Raw genomic sequence first — 20,078 nt, forward strand, 5'->3', positions numbered from 1 at the left:
TGGGACACGTGTTCGAGGTCAGCACACAAACACATGGAGTGTACAGTCAAGGCTGTGAGTGGGTGGTTGGTAACTGCTTCCTGCCATGAGATGGTCTGTTCCCATGACAAGTCCTGAACAGATGAGCACATTACTAGATGTGGAGCATTACTACGGCACTGCAGCAGATAAGACCCGACCTTGCACAGCGGTCCTGAAGCGAGGCCCCTTGGAAGGGAGTGTCTGGACAAAGTTGGCAAGAACAGGGTGTCAGCACCAGGTGTCAGCACCAGGTGTCCAGCCTTGAGCCTCACTCAACCTCCTAATCACATGTGCCCAACACACAGAAACTGTCACGTATACGTTTAGCAGGTCATCCTAACTGCAACATCTAGCCTTGATTGGGATTGGACCAGGGCAAAGCAGAGTACCTGTAAAGCTGAGACTCTATAAAAATGCATGTATTTGGCAATAAAATGAACAGCCATCAGCTGCTCGCGGAGGGTGTTTCTCCATGTGCCCGTCATCCTTCGCCCCACATCTGCCCGGACCCGGTGCGCAGCATGTCTGGTCACCTCGGGGAAAAACTGTTCCCCAACAACTGGAACCCTTTCTTCACTGTTGACCGGAATCACTGCAGCCTGTAATGAGCACAGGGTTGCTTCTGATTGACAAACCCCAGCGGGAAAGCCTTGACTTGGTATCAGCACCATCAGTTGTGAGGCTTCTGTGAATGGCAATTTTAGTGTTTCTCCAAGAGTGGCTTACCAAGTCACTTATTTCTGAGTCTTTTCAAAAGAGGAACATTCGGAAATTAAGTGACTTAGATGCTACTGTCTTGGTAGGATTTTCATTTACATGGGGAATCATAGTATTGATCATAGTTTTGATCAACACACAATCATCGTCTTGATCACGGCTGTCCCCTTGGTACTGTTTGTTTCTCAACCCATCTCCCCCTTGGCCTCCATGTTCTTGATCTCATGATGTCTCAAGTTTTCTAAGAGAATCAAATTCTAGGAATCCTGACTCTCTTTCCGTTCACACCTTGACTTTTTCCTAAGTGGTTTTCCCAGAATAAAACCTGCCCTAAGCTCTTCAGGGTGATTGAGAGGCGGTAAGGATGTAGGAAACAGATGTGAATGTCATTGGTGGCTCTAGTTGATTCACATTAGATTCGGTTCCATATTCTAGTCTATGAGCATCCTGCAATTTATCCATTCTTCTGTTAACTGGATGCTTGGGTGAGCTCAATGATTATGAGTACAGCACTGCTGATGCAGTTGTCTTATGGAGAAAGGTACTCACAGTTGTAGTGGGATACGAACAGTTGGGTAGTGAGCTTCGGGATGATTTTAGGTTATGGATATGGGTCATTGTAGAAATTGTAATGTTGATTCAGCGGGGAGGGCATTTGCCTTGCACGTGATCAACCCAGGTTCGATTCTCAGTATCCCATATGGTCCTCCAAGCACCACCAAGAGTAATTCCTGAGTGCACAGCCAGGAGTAACCCCTGTGCATCACCAGGTGTGCCCCCAAAGGCAAAATAAATAAATAAATAAATAAAATTTATATTACCTTGGGCTGGAGAGATAGCAGGTACTTGCCTTACACACAACTGACCTGGGTTCAATCCCCAGCCTGCCAGCCAGGAGTAAGCCCTGAGCACATCCATCTCTTACCCATGAGGACCCTGGATAATAATGTATAATTCACCCTCTTAAATGCTCCTTGCACAGCAGGCAACAGGGCCATTGCCTTGCAGTGCATGCTTTAAGGTCTGGTTTTCACTTTGGTGTGGTGCCTCTCACCTTCTTCCACAAATGGCCTTGGAACTCGTTTTCTTCTCTGTGAAACATGAACAGTGATCTGGGTTGGTTTTGGGATTCCAGGGAGGTGGTTTTTCCAGAATGCTGACCAGTCAAGCTGTGAAATATATTCTTTTCCCTTTCCACCTTCTGTCTGACTCATCTAGAAAAGCATAAAAATCAGTGAATTTGCTCTGTAGGATGCCCTGAGGATAAAACTCTTAATAACTTCCCTGAAGCCCTCAAAGCAAAAGAGACAGTTCTTTGGTTTTCAGAGTACTTAGAACATAAGGGACGGATATTTAAGCAGCACGCTGTAGTGTATGACAGAAGGCAGATGTGGGCAGCTTGCTGGTGGATGATTAGGGGAGAGAGAGAGCGAGGAGAGGATGTTGGTTGAAGCATGAAAAAAGACCCAGGGTTTCCTAGTCGAACACAGCTGGACTAGGTTATTTTGGTGGTGAAATTGTACGGTATGTTTGATGACGAGTAAATTATTTGCTTTGAGGACTTGAGCAAGGCATATGGCGGTGTTGGTGGCCGGAAGGACAGTACAGTGGGGAGGGCACTTGCCTTGCACCTGGGCAACTCAGGTTCAATTCCCAGTACCCCATATGGCTTCCTGAGCCCCGCGAGGAGAAATTCTTGAGCACAGAGCCAGAAGTAAGTCCAAGCATCACTAGGTCTGGCCCCCAGACAAAACCAAAACAAACAAGACAAATATATTGTGGGAAGTCAGGCTAGAGAACTGGAGTAGAGACAAATCGCTTTGGTGCATGACCAAAGATCTTGCATGAAGCATGTAAGGCTGTGTCATGGACATCGTACTAGGATTGTGAGGGTGCCAGAGAGTCACAGGATGTTTGCTGGACCTTTGGCATCCACGCAACTGGACTTGGTTCTTCCTTGTGGTCTCAGTTCTCATGAGAGTATGTAATGTACTTGTACCTGTTTGAAACCAGAACACCTGTTAGTAGGGAATTAATCTAATTTGGGCCACACCCTGCAGCACTGAGGCCTAGCCTGCTCTCTGCTCTACAGTGCCCCCTGACTGTGTGCAGGGAAGTAGATGCAGTGCTGAGGATTAACTGCATGCAGAGCACATACCTTCCCACCTTCCTCCTATGCTCTCTCTCTCCAGTGCGGAACTCTGATGTTTGGAAGTTGTGGTTTCTATCATACTAAAGATCCGTCCTAAGGACTGGAATTGTTCCCTTGTGGTCAAAATAGTCTGGGCTGGGTGCCGTGTTCGCTGTTGCTACTGCCAAGCATACCTGGATATTCCTGCATAACAACCGAGTATTGTCAGATTGTCAGAGCCCTTTTCATGTACTGTGTTGTTTCTGTTTTCAGGGATCTAATACCTATCATTGCTGCCCTGGAGTATAATCAGTGGTTCACGAAGCTGTCCTCCAAGGATCTAAAGCTAGTAAGTAATTGAAGATGCCGCAGATGTTGTTTGTCTCTGCCCAAGTTTCAAAAACCTGATAATTATAAGAACGAGCTTGTTCTGCGCGATACTGGAGAGCTGCATATTTGTTATTTCTTAAGGAGATCCTAGAAATGGATCAGCATAACATTTCATCAAGTGTGTAATGGGAGACTATTGAAAGAAGTACTTCCTCATGTTTTTAGCTGCTTCAAGCAATTTTAGGTGATGATCAGAAAGATATTTCTGTCTTTTGAGTGTAACTTTAGGACATGCACATTTTTTTTTATACTCCCCCTCCCCCAACTCCCCCTGTAAAAGAAACCAGCAAATGTCGCTATCTTGCATTCCATCTCCACAAAGCTTTTCTTCTTATGCAAACAGCAGAGTGTTTCCAGGTTATGCCATGGATGAGCCATGATAGATAATCTTCATTTTCTATGTGAGTTTGGGGGAAGAATTATTTGGAAATATAAAATGAAAGCAAAACAGGGAGCTCTGTTGGTTTTCATCTGCTAAATGGGGGAAGCACATTTATGATGTTAGTGATGAGTGGGAGATAAACTCTTTTGTGTTGTTTTGTAAGTGGGAGGCAGCTCCGGGGAGAGACGCTTCTGTGTAGTTTAGGAAGGGGAAGAATCCAGATGTTATTGTATTGAGACTCTTACATTCAAGCCTGGGCTGGAGCTATAGCATAGCGGGTAGGGCGTTTGCCTTGCACGCGGCCGACCCAGCGACCCAGGTTTGATTCCTCCGCCCCTCTTGGAGAGCCCGGCAAGCTACCCAGAGTATCTCGCCTGCACGCCAAAGCCTGGCAAGCTCCCTGTGATGTATTTGATATGCCAAACACAGTAACAAGTGTCACAATGGAGACTTTACTGGGCCCGCTTGAGCAAATCGATGAAGGGGGGGGGGGGGAGGGAAGACAGTGACAGTGACATTCAAGCTTCTAACTCTCAGAGCTCCTGGAAACTGCTGGTTTACTATCTTCAGAATGAAGAGATAGGATTTGGTTTTGGTTTTGGTTTTGGTTTTGGTTTGTTTTGGGGGCCACACCTGGCAATGCTGGGGCTTACTCCTCTCTCTGAACTGAGGAATCGCTCCTGGCCGTGCTCGGGGCACTGGTTGGGATTCCAGGATCTAATCAACCAGGGTTAGCTGCATGCAAGGCAAATGCCCAAGGGTCTGTGCTATTGCTCTGGCTTCAGGGGTTAGGATTTTGATTGAGTCATGGCTCTGTAGAAAGTGGAGGGGTCAGATTTGCTGTTGGGCAGGCTCCTGCTGTTTCTGGGAGTTTCCCTGGGGGGTGAGTGTCCGAAGGACTTACCAGCATGAGCAGAGCTGGACTCTTCGGGGAAACAGGCTAGGTTTTGGATTCTGTCTCCTTTATAAGACTGTGTGACTTTCAGTAAGTTGCTTGACCTCTCTGGCTCATCCCTTCACTATTATTGTGAGCTAGTTGGAGCTGATGTCTTACTGTTCTTTAGCCAGCGAGTATCAGTGCAGCTCATAGTAGCTCCTCAGTAAAAGTTGGCTCAATAAATACAGGTCAAGTGAGTTGTTGGTTGAGTGAGTCAGCCGGCCTGATTTGCAGTGTAGCTACCTCTTACTCTACCTAATGGAGATGAGGAAATGATGTGTAGAAATTTGAACATTGCCTGTCACTACACAGATCTCTCCTATGCAGTCATGATTATTATCTTCGCAATTCGACTTGCATAAATTTTGAGAAATGAACAAATGTGGGAGCATAAATTATGGAAACCATGGGGGGCAGAGGGGGGGATGCCTGACATTATTGGTTAAGGAAAGGAGGTGGTAGAGAAGTCCAGTGGGCAGCCCAGGAATGGTTAGGGAATTTTGCAAAGAGTCACTGATAGTGGCTGCTTGCTGGCATGGGGCCAGTTTACAGGATTGAGCCAGGGTGCAATGAGACAGACAGAGAGAGATAGAGAGAATGTCTTTCTAGCTGAGGGAGCCACATGGCACCAGCCTTGTCCAGTGGGGGCTGGGGGAGGAAAGGAGAGAGAGAGAGAGAAGAGGGAGGTGAGAGGGGGAAGGGCGCTGGTGGAATGGGTAGACTAGCCCAGGGCTGTTTGCCCAGAGAGAACAAGGCTTTTATAACCAACAGTTTTCCTGGCTCATGCAGACATTCACGTGAGCTTAGGATTTTCACAGAGCGCGAGAAAAGAAGGATGCTGTGATCCCATTTTTGGAAAATGTCTCGACTGACTGACTAGCCCAGGAATGTGTCCGGCCCTTGGTGGGCCCTTGGTGTTGCCCTTTTGTCATTGTTCTTCCGGCAGTCTCACCTTTGGGCCGATTTAAAGGTGGAGAAAAGGCAGTATACACCTACACGTTGTCCTGACAAGACCCAGCACGCGGGTGCTTAGAGGCCGCGGGGCGTGGGGGTTCTGGGGTGGCAGGAAGGGGAATCACAGTGAGCTGAGGACGCCTTCACTGTCTCTCTACTAAGCAGATGTGAATGCAGAAATACTTAGGTATTTAAGTATTTGCTACTTAGAAATGAAAACTGCTCTTTGGCACTCTTTGCAGAAGGAGATTTTCAGAAGGATAGCAAGTGTCCACTTAACATTATGGAGCGGTGATCCATTGATTTGCTTAAAAAAAATAATATTTCCCCCTTTAATTAGAGGCCAAGATGCTGAGGAGTGAGTAGCCCTCTGGGAAGCTAGACGCTAATTGCCACATTTTGTTTAGTATCTAAGTTCAATGAAATTCTTTTTTGAGGACCTCCCAGATAGTGCTCACCGGGCGCCCCTCCCAATGATTTTCACCAGCCGGGCTGCGGAGTCTGCACCCAGGTTGTGGACTGCTCAGGCCCTGCTGTGAGGGGGTTCCCAAGGGCCTCCCCAACAATGTTGGGTCTCCTTGCAATGCTTGAGAACCAGGTGGTTCTAGGGCTAGAACCTGGGTCTGGCTCATGCTAGGAGATTGCAGCCAAGTCTCAGTGAAACCCTCTATTGTTTCATCTCCTGGTATTCTTCAGTGTAAAAAAAATAATAATAATAACCCATACTTTTTATATTAGACAATCAGGGATGACTTGTTACACCTCTGCCCTACTAACATGCTGAAGAAAATTTAGACATATCTTTCATCCCTTTTCTTTAATAAATGTTTATGACGGTAATTATACCCAATGAGTAAATGAAATCCTAGCTTTGAAGCCTTGCTGGGAGAATTTGCTTTGCTGGAGGCTGTGTGAAGTAGTTCTGCAAAGGTAATGGTCACTATGGAAATGAGGATAATTCCTGCAAATACATTGTTTTCTGAGTAATCACTTTTGATCATGGCTACACAGAGAAAGATCAATTTTCCGGCTTGTATATTGGAAGACCAGGAATGGCACCCACCAGGGTCACCCGCTCAGAAATCCCCACCATCAGTGTGGATGTGGATTGCCAGTGGCAGGCCATTGGCGTTAATTTCCCCTCTCCCTCCCCAGCCAGTGGGAGGCATTAGAAGCCCAGGAAGAGTTGGAAAGCATCATTATTGATTGATGAAGTAATCAAACAGGATATTAGGGTTGTAAGAGTCTCAGATGCTGTAGTTTACTTCGTTTCAGATGCTGTTGGTGTAGTTCCAAAGCAGATTTTCTCAAAGACGAGAGCTTGCTACTTTTTATACACCCAATGATGGTTCATCCAGTTGGGTATTTGTGATCTGGTAAAGAACAGTAATAGATTAAAGGGGTGTGTATGTGTGTGTGTGTGTGTGTGTGTGTGTGTGTGTGTGTGTGTATTTTACTGGGCGTTGAGCCTCATGGATGCAAAGCAGTGCTTTACTGCTGAGTCATACCTGCCTCTCGGTTGTATTTTATTTTTGCTTTTTTGAGTTACACCCGGCGATGCACAGGGTCACTCAGGAATTACTCCTGGCGGTGCTCAGGGGACCATATGGGATGCTGGGAATCGAACCCGGGTTGGCCGCATGCATGGCAAATGCCCAACCCACTATGCTGTCATTCCAGCCCCTCTCAGTTGTATTTTAAGAGCAACTTTTTTGACTACGGTACGCTATGGCAGATAGTTAGGGTTTTCAGATTTAAAGGATATATATGGCATAATGGTTTAAATAGACCTGCATTTGCAATGAGATTTTAAATCTTTTTTTGTTTTTTTTTTTACATTTGTGTCTAAAATGAGCCAGCTTTTTATGTTTAAATAATTTTAAAATAAGGATCCACCTTTATTTTGGAACAGAACAGGATGTTAATATATAATTATTAATAAATCCCTTTCTTAAAGCAAACATTAGGCGCAATTTTTTCGCCAGGCATGACTCTTTTACTGTTTCTAGCCCCAGACTTTTTGCCATGTACATTAGCCATTTCAGTTGCTGTAATTGTTGCTAAACGTTTTGTTAATTGTGCTTTAAACTTTTTCTCTTATTTCTTTCACTGTGCCAGGGTTTGAACCCAAGGCCATATGAGCGTAGACCTTGCGTGTATGGCTGATCCCCTCCCCTACCCCATAATCGTGCATTCTTTTTAACATTCTACCCCAGTGTTTTTAGCTGTTTGACAGCTCTAATCATTTTACAGTCGTGTAATTTTAAAAAGTAATATTCATTGACATGAGACCATTATTTATTGAACTCTTTATTATTAGGTTATTTCTCAACCTCTTTAGAGAAGAGAGATTAGGAAATTTTAATTATAGCTATCAAATAGCTTTCTATCAAATACTGACTCAGCCTCCCTTTAAAGTTTCTGACATATTTAGACCTTAATTGTCTTACCTATAAAGAGGGAATAATAATACTTAATAGTCTTATAATGAAATATTCGTGAAGCTTGAGTCCAGTGCCTGTTGGAGACAAGAGTTCGGTAATGTGATATTTCTCATGCTAGAGAGATAGTCCAGGGGTGAAGGCTCTTGCCTGGAGTGCTCAGCCCTCTTTGGTATTTCACTGCATCTCAGGCCCTGAGTTCTGCCAAGATTGACCATACCGGGACAGAGCTAGGAATAAGCCCTGAGCACTGCCCAGTGTGGACCACAGAAACCAAAAGAGAAAAACCAAGAGAGACATTTATTAATATCATCATTGCTCTCTCTCTCTCTCTCTCTCTCTCTCTCTCTCTCTCTCTCTCTCTCCCCATCTCTTTATTTGGTTTTGGGGCCACACTTGGCAGTACTCAGGGATTGCTCTTCACTGAGCTTAGGGATCATTCTTTGCAGTGCTCAGAAGACCATATGGAGCACTGGGGATCGAACCCAGGTCTTCCATGTGCAAGGCATATACCCTCTCTGCTGGAGTATCACTCTGGCCCCTTATCATTGTTCTCTCATGGTCTTTAGTTTTATACTTTCTTTGAAATATCTCTGACTATCACTGCCTATGAAAATTCCTTTTGGTTCTCTTAAGATTGGAGGTATGTTCTATACCATTACCTTTATAAGAACGACCTTGCCATTATAAGAATGACCTTCTTATAATTTAAAAAATAAACATTTTTTTTCATTATGTATTTTTTTCTGATTCCTCTGCTAGGTGGTGTACCCTGTCCTTAACATCATAGAGTTCCCCAAATTGTCACTATGATGGTGCATAATTTTATTTATTTTTTTCTTTTTGGGTCACACCCAGCTATGCTCAGGGGTTATTCCTGGCTCTGCACTCAGGAATTACTCCTGGCAGTGCTTGGTGGACCATATGGGATGCCGGGGATCGAACCCAGATGGGCATCGTGCAAGGCAATAGCCCTACCCGCTGTGCTATCCCTCTGGCCAATGGTGCATAATTTTAGATGCTCAGTTGAGGTTTGTCTTTGTTTTCAGAAGTGAGATGAGGTGTTTGGGACTGCGCCCAGTGGTGCTCAGTGTCCACTCTTGGTTCTGTGCTCAGGGGTCACTTCCAAAAGTGCTCAGAGAACCATATGTGGTACTCAGGATCAAAATTGTATCAGTCACATGCAAGATAAGTAGCTTAAACCTGGTCCTCACTCTCTATCCCTCAGTTTAGGTTTGTTGAGTAAAAGGATACAAAAAATGATTTATTCAATCAAAACTTTAGATTTGCATAGATTTGTAACCGAGAGCTGAGATTGTTTTTAGATTTGCAGCATCTGATCACAGAATGCTTTTCTCTTCCAGTCCAGTGATGTCTGCGAACAGATCTTTAGAGTGGTCAGCAGATCTAATCGATTGGAAGAATTGGTGTTGGAAAATGCTGGACTTAGGACGTGAGTATTTTTCTGAATGTTCGAATCTGTTGCTTTCAAACTTTTATCCCTTCCTCTCAAAGCCAATATATAATTAGAAGAGTGAAACTGCAAATACCTAGTGCTTTGCCTTTTAAAAAATTCCCATTGTTTATCACAGAGATTAAGAGTTTTCTAAGTGCTTTGCGATTGCATGACCTGATAATCTTTATTTTTTAAAATGAATCACCATAAGGTACAGTTACAAACTCACAAACTTTACTGATTACATTTCAGTCATACAGTGATCAAGTACCCATCCCTCCACCAGTGCTCATTCTCCACCACAAATGTTCCCAGTATCTCTACCTCACCTCCATCCTATCCCCCCTCTCCCCTATCTCTGTGGCAGGGACCTTCCCTTTTACTCTCTCTCTCTCCTTTTGGGTGTTATATGACCAGATAATCTTGAAGGTGCAGCGCATGGTGTAGTGGTTGAGAGCAGGGGACCTGGGACAAATACTTTGAGTCACTCCTGAAACTCGGTGCCTCAGTCTCTGCATCTATAAACTGGGGGTAGTTTTGCCTGCCTTACAGCGTTAGTGTTGTAGGAATGATATATATGAAATGCTTTGGAAGGTGTCATTCATGTTCTGTTTTTTAAAATATTTATTTTATTTTTATAAAGTTGTTCACAATAACTTCTTACATTCAGTATTACAACACCAATCCCAGCACCATCATACCTTCCCACCACTATTATTTCTAATTTTCCCACTATCACCCAAGTCTGCCCCCAAAGCAGGTACTAAATAATTTGTTTTGTATTGCTTGTTATGAATAATCTGCTAAAAATGATCCCAAAAAGTTTCCTTAGAGGAAAATGTGTGAAGATTGTTGTATTTCTTCCTGGAGCCCTTAAGCCCTTGTCTGAGAGATTACTAACATGTTTTTACAGGTTGAACCTTGTGTGTTAATATATATGTATTTTATTTTATTTTTTTGATCGAAATGCGACCGGTTGCCTTCTACTTTACACTCTATTAATTGTGGAGCACTACTCTTTCATTTATGTTTTTGATGTTAGCTTTTATGATGACTAATGATAATCATGGTAATATTTTATATAATCTTACTGCTTTGCTTTGAATAAATTTTGGTTGTTTCTCTCTCCTTGAAAAATTTCACCTATTTATACAGTCTTCATCTAGTGGTTCAGTCTGACTGGGAGTCGGGAGAGTTTGAATTGGCTAGAACAGAGTCAATTACTAAGAAAGGAGGACTGAAAATTTTATAATCATAGCTCTTGGTGTGTTATTTTAAGTTAAACATAGCTAAAATAGTGATTTTGAATTTTCTACCGTTGTTAAAATATAGCGCTAGCAATTGTCGCTTTTCGACTCAGTAATTAACACAGTTCTGCACTCAGGAGTATTGCAGAAGGAGAAGCAAGGTGTAGTGGGAACAGCCCATTGCAAGTCTGATGTACAGTAGGTTCAAGTTTGGAACTTTGTTATTGTTTGTTTCTTTATTATTTTCAGCTCCAAAAGGACCAAGTAGTTCTGTTAATAGCCTCTTACAGTGCATCTTTGAAGGGGTAGTCCTTTTTTTTGCCTTTTGCTCTTGAATGAAATGTTAGCTAATCAAAACATGCCGTGCCCTGTTGGGGCTGGATCGATAGCACAGCGGGTATGGCGTTTGCCTTGCACGTGGCCGACCTGGGTTTGATTCCCAGCATCCCATATGGACGCCTGAGCACCGCCAGGAGTAATTCCTAAATGCATGAGCCAGGAGTAACCCCTGGGCATTGCCAGGTGTGACCCAAAAAAACAAACAAAAAAATAGTGCCCTACTATGTGGATTTTCACTTTCCCAAATGAGGATATATTCGGGAGGGTGCACTGACAGCTTTATGACAAATATATTTCTATTGTTGAAAAAAAGTCTTCATTTGCTATTTCAACACAGCTTTTCTAGCTGTGCATGTTTCATTTGAGCAGTTTTACGTTTTGTGGTGTTGACTCTCATTGTTTGATTTGTCTTTGCAGAGATTTTGCACAAAAGCTCACCAATGCTCTAGCGCATAATCCCAACTCTGGCCTGCACACTATCAACCTTGCCGGCAACCCCCTGGAGGACCGAGGTACCAAAGCAGCCCCATGTCCACTGCTGTCAGAATTGAAAGAGGATGGGGGGTGGGGGGAGGGCAAGGGTGGGTCTTTGATGGAGCGGAAGTTGGAATTATCAGTCCTGCCTCTGCTTTTGTTGACTTTCTTCTTTTCATCCCTTAATGAAAGTGTTCACACTGAAATTTTGTCATCTGATTAATTTCTTTCCAAGCGAAACAAAGGAAAGCAGGATGTTATTTGTAAACTGTTGATTTGTTATTTGTTACAGCAGAAACAATTGCCACAGACGTGGCAGCCTAACAGGCTGCAAATTTATTCTCTCGGAGTTTGCTTGGCTCTGTCATCGGGGTCCAGTCGAGCTGGACTTTCAGTGGCTCGGGAGACTCAAGTCAGCTGGGATCTTGTCCGTGACCTGGGGATCGTATCAAGCTCCGTGGGCTATTGGCCGAGTTCATTTTCTTGGGGCTGAAGGCTGGAGGCTGCTGTCTGCTCATTAGCTGGCCACCCAGTGCTCCTCACAGTCTTGAGTTTGGGTTGTGTTCGGAGCACATCTCTCTGAGACTTGGCTTTCATTAGAGGGGGGGACAGCATTTGAGTCACTCCTGGCAGTCATTCTGGACTTACTCCTGACTCTGTGCTCAGGGGCCATCCTTGTGGTGTTTTTGGGACCTAGATGTGGTGCTGAGGAATCAATCTGGGTGCAGGCAGGACAAGTTCCTTAGTGTCTTCTTACCATCTCTCCAGCCCCTGATGCTTTGCTTTCTTGTAAACCATCCACTTGCTTAGGTCAGACCTACCCAGGACAATCAGAGTCGATTGATTTGTCCAGTTTATTCGTTAGAAACCCAATCATGTAAGTGGTATCCTGCTCATCACCACCCACACATTTACGGAAAGTATATAAGGCGATTCTTGAAGAGAGTAGCGATCTTGGAGACAGTCCCATCATTCTGCCTACCTCAACTCTCTTGAACATTCCATCGGATTGGAGTGAGTGCAGGGAAAAGTCGGAGAGCATGGTGTGGCAGGAAAATGTTTCATTTCAAGTTTTTGCCTGGAGCAAGAGAAGACTTTCATTGATTTCTGTTTTTGTTGTGTTGTTTTGGCTTGGCGGGTTGGGGGTTCCTCCTGATGGTGCTCAGGGCTTAATCCTGGCGCTGCACTCTGAGATCACTCCTGATGGGGCTTGAGGGAACAGATGTGATGCCGGGGATCTACCCTGGGGTGGCTGTGTGCGAGGCTAGCTCTGTATCCACTGTTCTATTTTTCTGGCTTCAAGTCTTACTGATTTTTGAGGAGTTTCTTGAATTCTCAGGTGCACATTGATAGACAGGTCTAAGAACAAAGAGCTTATCTCCAGAAGGAATATTTTCTCTTCATCAGCTGTTACAAATGTGTTTTCCAGTATTGTTGAATAAGAACCTTTGCTCTTGAAATAGGTATTTGATCAGGATTAGTGATTGAATTGAGAGACTCAGATGTACTCCCCTTCCCATAATAGACTCTGTTCTATATTGGAGAGATGCACATGTGGTGTTCAAGTCAAATTGAACAGTAGCTTCCCAGGGGTTGGAGAGATTGTACATTGGGGAGGGCACTTGCCTTGCCTGTAGGTGACCAGGTTTGACCCCCAGCACCTCATATACCTCCCCAAATCCTTCCAGGAGCGATCCTTGAGTGCAGAACCAGGAATAAGCACCCCAGGGTGTGACCTACCTTTCTCCCCAAAGAAAAGAGGTGCTTCCCAGCTTTTACAGTCGTGATTCCAAAGGAGAGGTCAGACTTTCCTTTTTGAAATCTAGACCATCTGGAGATACCCTCTAGTAGAGGCCAAAGTAGAAAAATAATGAATTCCTCTCTCTGGAGAAATGGACTTTCTCAGTGGTATGGTCATATTTTTTAGGGGAAACTAATATTCTCCTTACTGCTAGTGTAGATTAGTCTAGTGCCATGGGAAGTGAGTATGAGAAAGCAGAGAACATGAAACAGAGCAGCGCCAGGCCAGGAAGGGAACTCTCGGGGGTGCCAGGAGAATCATTTCCACACCCCGGTGCAATGCCCCTTCTAAACCTCGCCAGCTTGCACCAACCATCATGTCAGAGGGAAGGTGGTCGGCGGAGACCCCCACGTGAGTGGTGGGACTGGCAACGCTGCGGCCACTCTGGAAACTGGTTAGACGGTTTTTGCCAAGTGCAACCCAGAGTTGCCACACCACCCAGCTATTCCGTTCCCAGGTATCGCCCTTGAGAAATGGGGCCTGCATCTACCAAAGACTCGTGAGCGAATGTTGGCAGCTATTCTTAATAGCCCCCAAGTGGAAACGCCCCAAATGCCCATCACTGGTGAGTGGATAAACCAAATGTGGACTCGCTCGGTGGTAGAACACTATTTGGCAACAAGAGAATAATGCTGTTGGGACTGGCTGAGACATGGTTGATATGAAAATAAATAAATAAATAAATAAATTAAATAAATAAAACCCGGTAAGTGGAAGGAACCAGACCCAGAGTGCCACATTCTGGGGGCCGCCAGGAATGTCCGGTCTAAGTCCTTTCCTGATCTGTGTTTCCTGGGCATCGTGACTGAGCTACACTGCCCTGCTGATGGATTCAGAACAGGCCCACCTACCAGACCCTCAGCGTTGGCTTCATTGTCAGGGATTGCTAGAATTTCATCCTGCTGCTTAAGAATTAGATGCAGCCATTTCTTCTCTTCTAGCTTTTTCCTGCTCACTCCCACTCCTGTTTCTCATCCTCCCTAGATTTGATTGGTCCCCGCCTGTCCTGGTACCCCACAAAAATGGAGGCCAGAGGAATACAGCTGGGGAAGGTGTTTGCGTTGCTTGGAATCACCCCTAGCACCTCTTCTGGTCCCCTGAGCCCTGCCAGGAGTGATCCCTGAGCAAGCCCTGAGCTCTGTTGGGTGTGGCCCAAACCCCTCCATCCCCCTCCTCCCAGAAATGAAACTTACTTCATTACTCCTTCCAGATTTTTATTTGAAAATCTCTTTTATTGCAGTAACATTGCATTGTAACAAGTGTCAGGAGTGTGTGACTCTGTTACATTGACCACTCACAGTTCAGTTTTGTCCTTTGCCCCATGTGGGGTGTGTGCATTGGGGACTGAACTCGCTTGGGTCATCACTCACGCATGGCCCGTGCTGACCACTGAGCCACACCGCTCGCTCACTCTGTGTGTCTGCTTTCATTGCACTTAACCCTTTTTTGGAGGTGGTGTGGAGAGGGTGGGTGGGTGTGCTTCCAGCAGTACTTGGGGGATATCAGACCTCAACCAGAGGATATCCAGTCAAGGGGTGCTGTAGCCCTTGGAGTCATGTCCCAGGCCCTTTTTAATTGCACTTGAAAATCAAGAACCTTAAAGACATTTTACGGAGTCTCAGTGTGTTCAAAGATGATATTTCTTGACGTTTTTCATCTTCGTACAGTCCACCCATAGCTGACAGAATGAATCATGGGTCATTCCAAGATCATTCCTGAGCTTCTGTGTGTGTTTGGATTCTTCGTGTGATATCTCCTCACTTATGTGCAGGTGTTTGTGCCATTGCTGAAGATAAATTCTCAAGCTAAGACTTTCTGGTTCCTGCGACTTCTCGACTCGTTCATAGCTGTAAATGCTGGTCTGGCACTTGGGCAAATGCCAGCACTGTATTTCCTACCTTTCTTCATTCTGGAACTCTTAGTTTCTAGAGCCTTCTGAACACAGTTTCTTTATGGTTGTTTTATTCAGGCTGCGTTTGTGAAGGTGATTGGTAGCTTTTCTGCTCATGGATGTGAATTCCACAAGAATAAATCCAACTGAGAATAAAACACTTAAGAAGAATTTCAATCTGAGGACAAATTTGTCATGGTTTTTTGTTGCTGAGGTATTCCACGTTAATATTTTATGTTGGAAAGCAATAAAAAAAACCAAAAGCATGATAGGGGATTTGTAATTGAATTTTATTGTGCATCAAGGGGACCAAACCAGGGGAGATTATTTCCAAAGAAACTTTAAGAGAAACAAAGCAAGTAGGTTGTGTGCGATCGGGCAGCAAAGAATTCTGAGGAATCAAAACAGCAGGTGGAATTTGATTTTTGGCCCAGAACCCTTCACCAGGGGAGGATCCTTTCTTGAAGACTCTTGGAAAGTTGGGTGCTATGTTCTGTGTGGAAGTCGATGCAACTCCTCTGGGACCTGAACAGCTCGCCTTTTGCGGCGTGCGTACAAAGGCCAGGAAGCCTTGTTTGTTCGAAGTGCCGCTGCTGGGTTAACGCAGAGGATGTAGATGGCAGCGGTGTAGACTGAGTAATGACCCTGCTCTCTGCAAGAGCCGTGCAGGCAGCAAGAGGACTCAGGACACAGGCGTCCTCCTCCCCTCTGGGAGACCAGCACAGGGACAAGCTGGTTCCACACTGCAGGTCAAAGACCTGTTAGCAGGTCTTGAGATGCGTTGACTAGGTCATGAGAATGATTTCTTTATCTATTTATTTGTTTATTTTGCTTTTTGGGTCACACCCAGCAATGCTGAGGAATTATTCCTGGTGGTACCTGGGGGACTGTATGGGATGCCGGGGATCGAACCCAGGTCGGCCGTGTGTTGTGCGAGGCAAACGCCCTATCCGCTTTCCTATCACTCTGACCTGTGAAGTGTCTTTTAATAAAAGGAAATGGAATAGAAAATAATAGTGCGGGATCACCACCCCCCTCCCCCATCCACCCCCATGTGTGAATGACTATTAACTGAGAGACCAGAGATAGAAGTGTTGGAGAGAATGCTTCTTGCAGTGTGTGTGTGTGTGGGGGGGGGGGGGGGGGGAGGTGTCAGTGCGGGTGACCATTATGGGAAGCAATAGGAACACTCCTTAAGAATTAACAAGGCTGGAGAGCTAGTCCAGGGTGAAGGTTCTTGCCTTGCCCACGCCAACCTGGTTGGATCCCTGGCACAGCTATGAGTGGTCCCTCTACATGGTGCCAGGAGTCAGCCCTGAGCACCACTGGATGTGACCCCCAAACAGACGGAAAAAAATGTTAAAAATTTAAAAATTCAACTAAATAAATGCACTACAGAGGGGCTGGAGAGTAAGGGGGTTAAGATGATGGCCTTATGTGTAGCTAGATAAATTCCATGCAGCCCTGCTAGCTGTGATCATAATCCCACTCCCCCCAAGATAAATTAAAACTGTGTGCCTTATGTTAAAAATATATACATTATATATATATTCCATATGACCCCATTATCTTACTTCTGCATATTTACCCAACAAATACAGGCACACTAATTCAAAGAAATATTTGCACCTTTCAAGTTTATTGCAGCCATAGTTATAGGAGCATGACAATACCTGAACACCATCATCAGATGCTTGGATAAAGGTCTGATTTCTTTATTTTTAAATTTTGGGCCGCACCAGGCAGTGCTCAGAGCTTCGCACTCCGGGAAAAACATGGTAGAACTCAAGGACTATACGGGGTACCAGAAGTCAAACCCAGGTCAGCTGCATGCAAGGAAAGTGCCCTACTCACTGAACTATCTGGTTTGGTTTCTGTACACAATGGAATACTATTTAGCTATAATATAAATAATATATATTAATATAATATATAATATAAATTACGTATATATAGATAGGTTGGAGCAATAGTACAGCAGTAGGGAGTTTGCCTTGCACGCAGCTGGCCTGGCCAAGCCAGGTTCAATTCCTCCGCCCTTCTCAGAGAGCCCAGCAACTGGCAAGCTACCAAGAGTATCTCACCTGCACAGCAAAGCCTGGCAAGCGACTGTGACATATACAATATGCCAAACACAGTAACAACAAGTCTCACGATGGAGATGTTACTGGGCCCGCTCGAGGAAATTGATGAACAACAGGAGGACAGTGAGAATGACATATATATTATAAATCCTGCCACTTGAAGCACTTGGACCTAGAAGATATACTATTAAGTGAAATCAGTCAAGAAATGAATACTATATGGTTTCACTCATATGTGAGACATCAAGAAACCAAAAACCAAAGAAGCAGATGAAAAATGATTTTTCTTTGCAAATTTTGAGGTCACACCCAGGGATGCTCAGGACTTGCTCCTGGCTCTGTGGTCAGGTTTCACTCCTGGCAGTGATCAGGAGATCATGTGTAGTACTGGGATTGGAACCCAGATCAGTCACATGCAAAGCAAGCACTTAAACCACTGTACTGTCTCTCTGACTCTTATTATTTTATATATATTTTTAATAAGGTTCTGCATCATGATATCAACTTTTATTGTGTGGATCATGGTATAAAGAACAAAAAAGAGTTAATTTAATTAATTCATTCTTTGGTGAGTCCACTGGTGTATACAGTACAGTGTTGTTTTTTTTTTTCAAATTAGAAATTAATCTTTATTTTTTAATGCTGCCTACTTTATAACTCACTTCAGGAAAACAATAGACTCTCATCTTTTTTTTTGTAAATTGAGATTTATTAAAAACATCATGTTTTACAGAGTTGTTCATTATACAGTTGTTTCAAGCATTTAGGGTTCCAACACCACCAGTGTGACCTTCCCTCCACCAATATCCACAGTTTCGCTCCCAATCCTAGCCTTTTCCCTTTGGCACATAACAAATTTACTTTATATTGCTTATTCCAACGAAACCTGAAGGACCGGAAAATAGAATGATCAGAAAATAAATCAGTAAGGGTCCATTAGTGATCACTATCTGATTTTGACCTATGTCCAAGTATAAAATAAAATTTAATGTAATGCACTTTAGATTCCAGAGTTGAAAACATATATATGTAAATGAGAATAGGCTTTTTTTTTCCCCACAGTCTACTGGTTTAATTATCTTTCCATGACTAACTCTTTGGGTTTGATGTCACTTCTTGGATCGAAGCTGAACATTTCAGGGAATTCAGTTCTCTCTGCTCATTTCAGCTCTTCTCTACCTTGAACATTCCACATACACATTCCATGTTGCACACGCATATTTCGTTCTTCCTAGTTGTTCATCCCAGTCACCTCGTTTTTATTATCTTTTATTATCCTTGCCAGCCTGACAGGCCTCCTCCCTTTGTTCTAAATTGGATTATTTTGTTTGAAGTTGATTTGTAATCCTTGCTTGGGGTGTTTTTCTTTTAGAAATATTGACCTGGCATACCCTAATATTTTTTTCTGACGGTTGGTGACTGTGATTTTATCTTCTATGTCAGACAAGAAGAAGAGATCCTACAGTGGCTGCTTATGGTTTCTTTGGGTGCTTTATATCTTTCATTTCTGTCTGCGAAGCCCAGAGTGTCTTGGAATTCAATTCTGGGCTTTGCCTCTTTCTAGCTGAGTTTTCTTGGCTAAGTTACTTAACTTCACTATGAGTCCTTAAAAATAGATAGTAGTAGTAGTACCTACCACTTAAGGGTGCTTTAAGGATTAAATGAGATGATGTGATGACAGGATAATAACTGATTGCCACTGTGCACTCAAGAAATGTTGACTTGATCATCCCATTTGAGTAATAAAATAGCCTTGTCCAGTTCAATAGTGCAAGTATTATTATCTCACCCCTCCCCCCATTTTTTTTCTCTGTGGGGGAAGGCTTCAACCTGTGGTGCTCTGGAGACCATGTGTACTGGAGATGAAACTCAGGGCTCCTGCACCCAGTCTTTTGAGCTACCTCCCAGCCCTGTGATTCTCCTTTTGTTAATGAGAAACTGTGTTTACATGATTTGGGTAAAGTTTGTGGAGTCATCCCTAAGACCACTTGTTTAAACTCCCTCCTGAACTTGCTGAATAATCAATCAGCCCCCTGCACTGTCACTGTGACTTTCTGTTGTGTCTGGATTTCCTTGGGAAGTGGTAGGAAAGAACTCTGTGTTTTTATTGGAAGATGGGCTTATTACAGAGCATTTACAGCCTTTATAGTCAGTAACGTCATGTAAAAGTGCTTTTTGTTTAGCCATAAGCAGTTGATATTTTTCTAGTTATGTGGGGTGAAAGAAGATTCAGAAATAGAAAGTGCATAGATTAGAATTTTATTTAATTAATTAATTTATTTTTTATTGATGACTCACCATGAGGTACAGACTTACACACTTTTTGCTTACAGTTTCAGTCATACAATGATCGAGCACCCATCCCTCCACCAGTGCCCATTCTTCACCCCTAATATTCCCAGTATCTCTCCCACCACCCCCACCTCATCCTCCCCCACCACGACCACCCTGCCTCTGTGGTAGGCACATTCCCTTTACTCTCTCTCTTACCTTTGGAGTGTTGTGGCATTAGGTGACCATCATGTTCGGTCTGTAGTCTACTTTCAACACACATCTCCCATCCCGAGCGGGCCCTGCAAAGCATCCTTTACTTGGTGTTCCCTTCTTTATCTCAGTTGTCTTTTCACCCAGCATGTGAGGCCGGCTTCCAAGCTGTGGAGCAATCCTCCTGGTTCTATCTCTACTGTCCTTGGGTGTTAGTCTCCCATTCTGTTACTTTATATTCTACAAATGAGTGCAGTTCTTCTATGTCTGTCCCTCTTTTTCTGACCCATTTCACTTAGCATGATACTCTCCATGTTGGTCCACTTTTA

At 44.0% G+C, this 20,078-nt stretch overlaps 1 protein-coding gene across 10 annotated transcripts in view; it reads left to right on the forward strand.

The window, feature by feature from the left end:
- The window catches only part of CARMIL1 (capping protein regulator and myosin 1 linker 1), a 362,886-nt gene that overhangs the window by 173,916 nt on the left and 168,892 nt on the right, over positions 1-20,078 (forward strand). For all 10 annotated transcript variants that reach the window (XM_056132249.1, XM_056132250.1, XM_056132255.1 and 7 more), the window contains exons 9-11: positions 3,143-3,218; positions 9,338-9,426; positions 11,433-11,527. In XM_056132249.1, the coding sequence (XP_055988224.1) occupies positions 3,143-3,218; positions 9,338-9,426; positions 11,433-11,527 (260 nt within the window). The remainder of the gene's footprint in view (positions 1-3,142; positions 3,219-9,337; positions 9,427-11,432; positions 11,528-20,078) is intronic.

The sequence above is a fragment of the Sorex fumeus genome, unplaced genomic scaffold (assembly GCF_029834395.1).
Source record: "Sorex fumeus unplaced genomic scaffold, SorFum_2.1 ptg000094l, whole genome shotgun sequence".
In the NCBI taxonomy this organism is placed as follows: Eukaryota; Metazoa; Chordata; class Mammalia; order Eulipotyphla; family Soricidae; genus Sorex; species Sorex fumeus.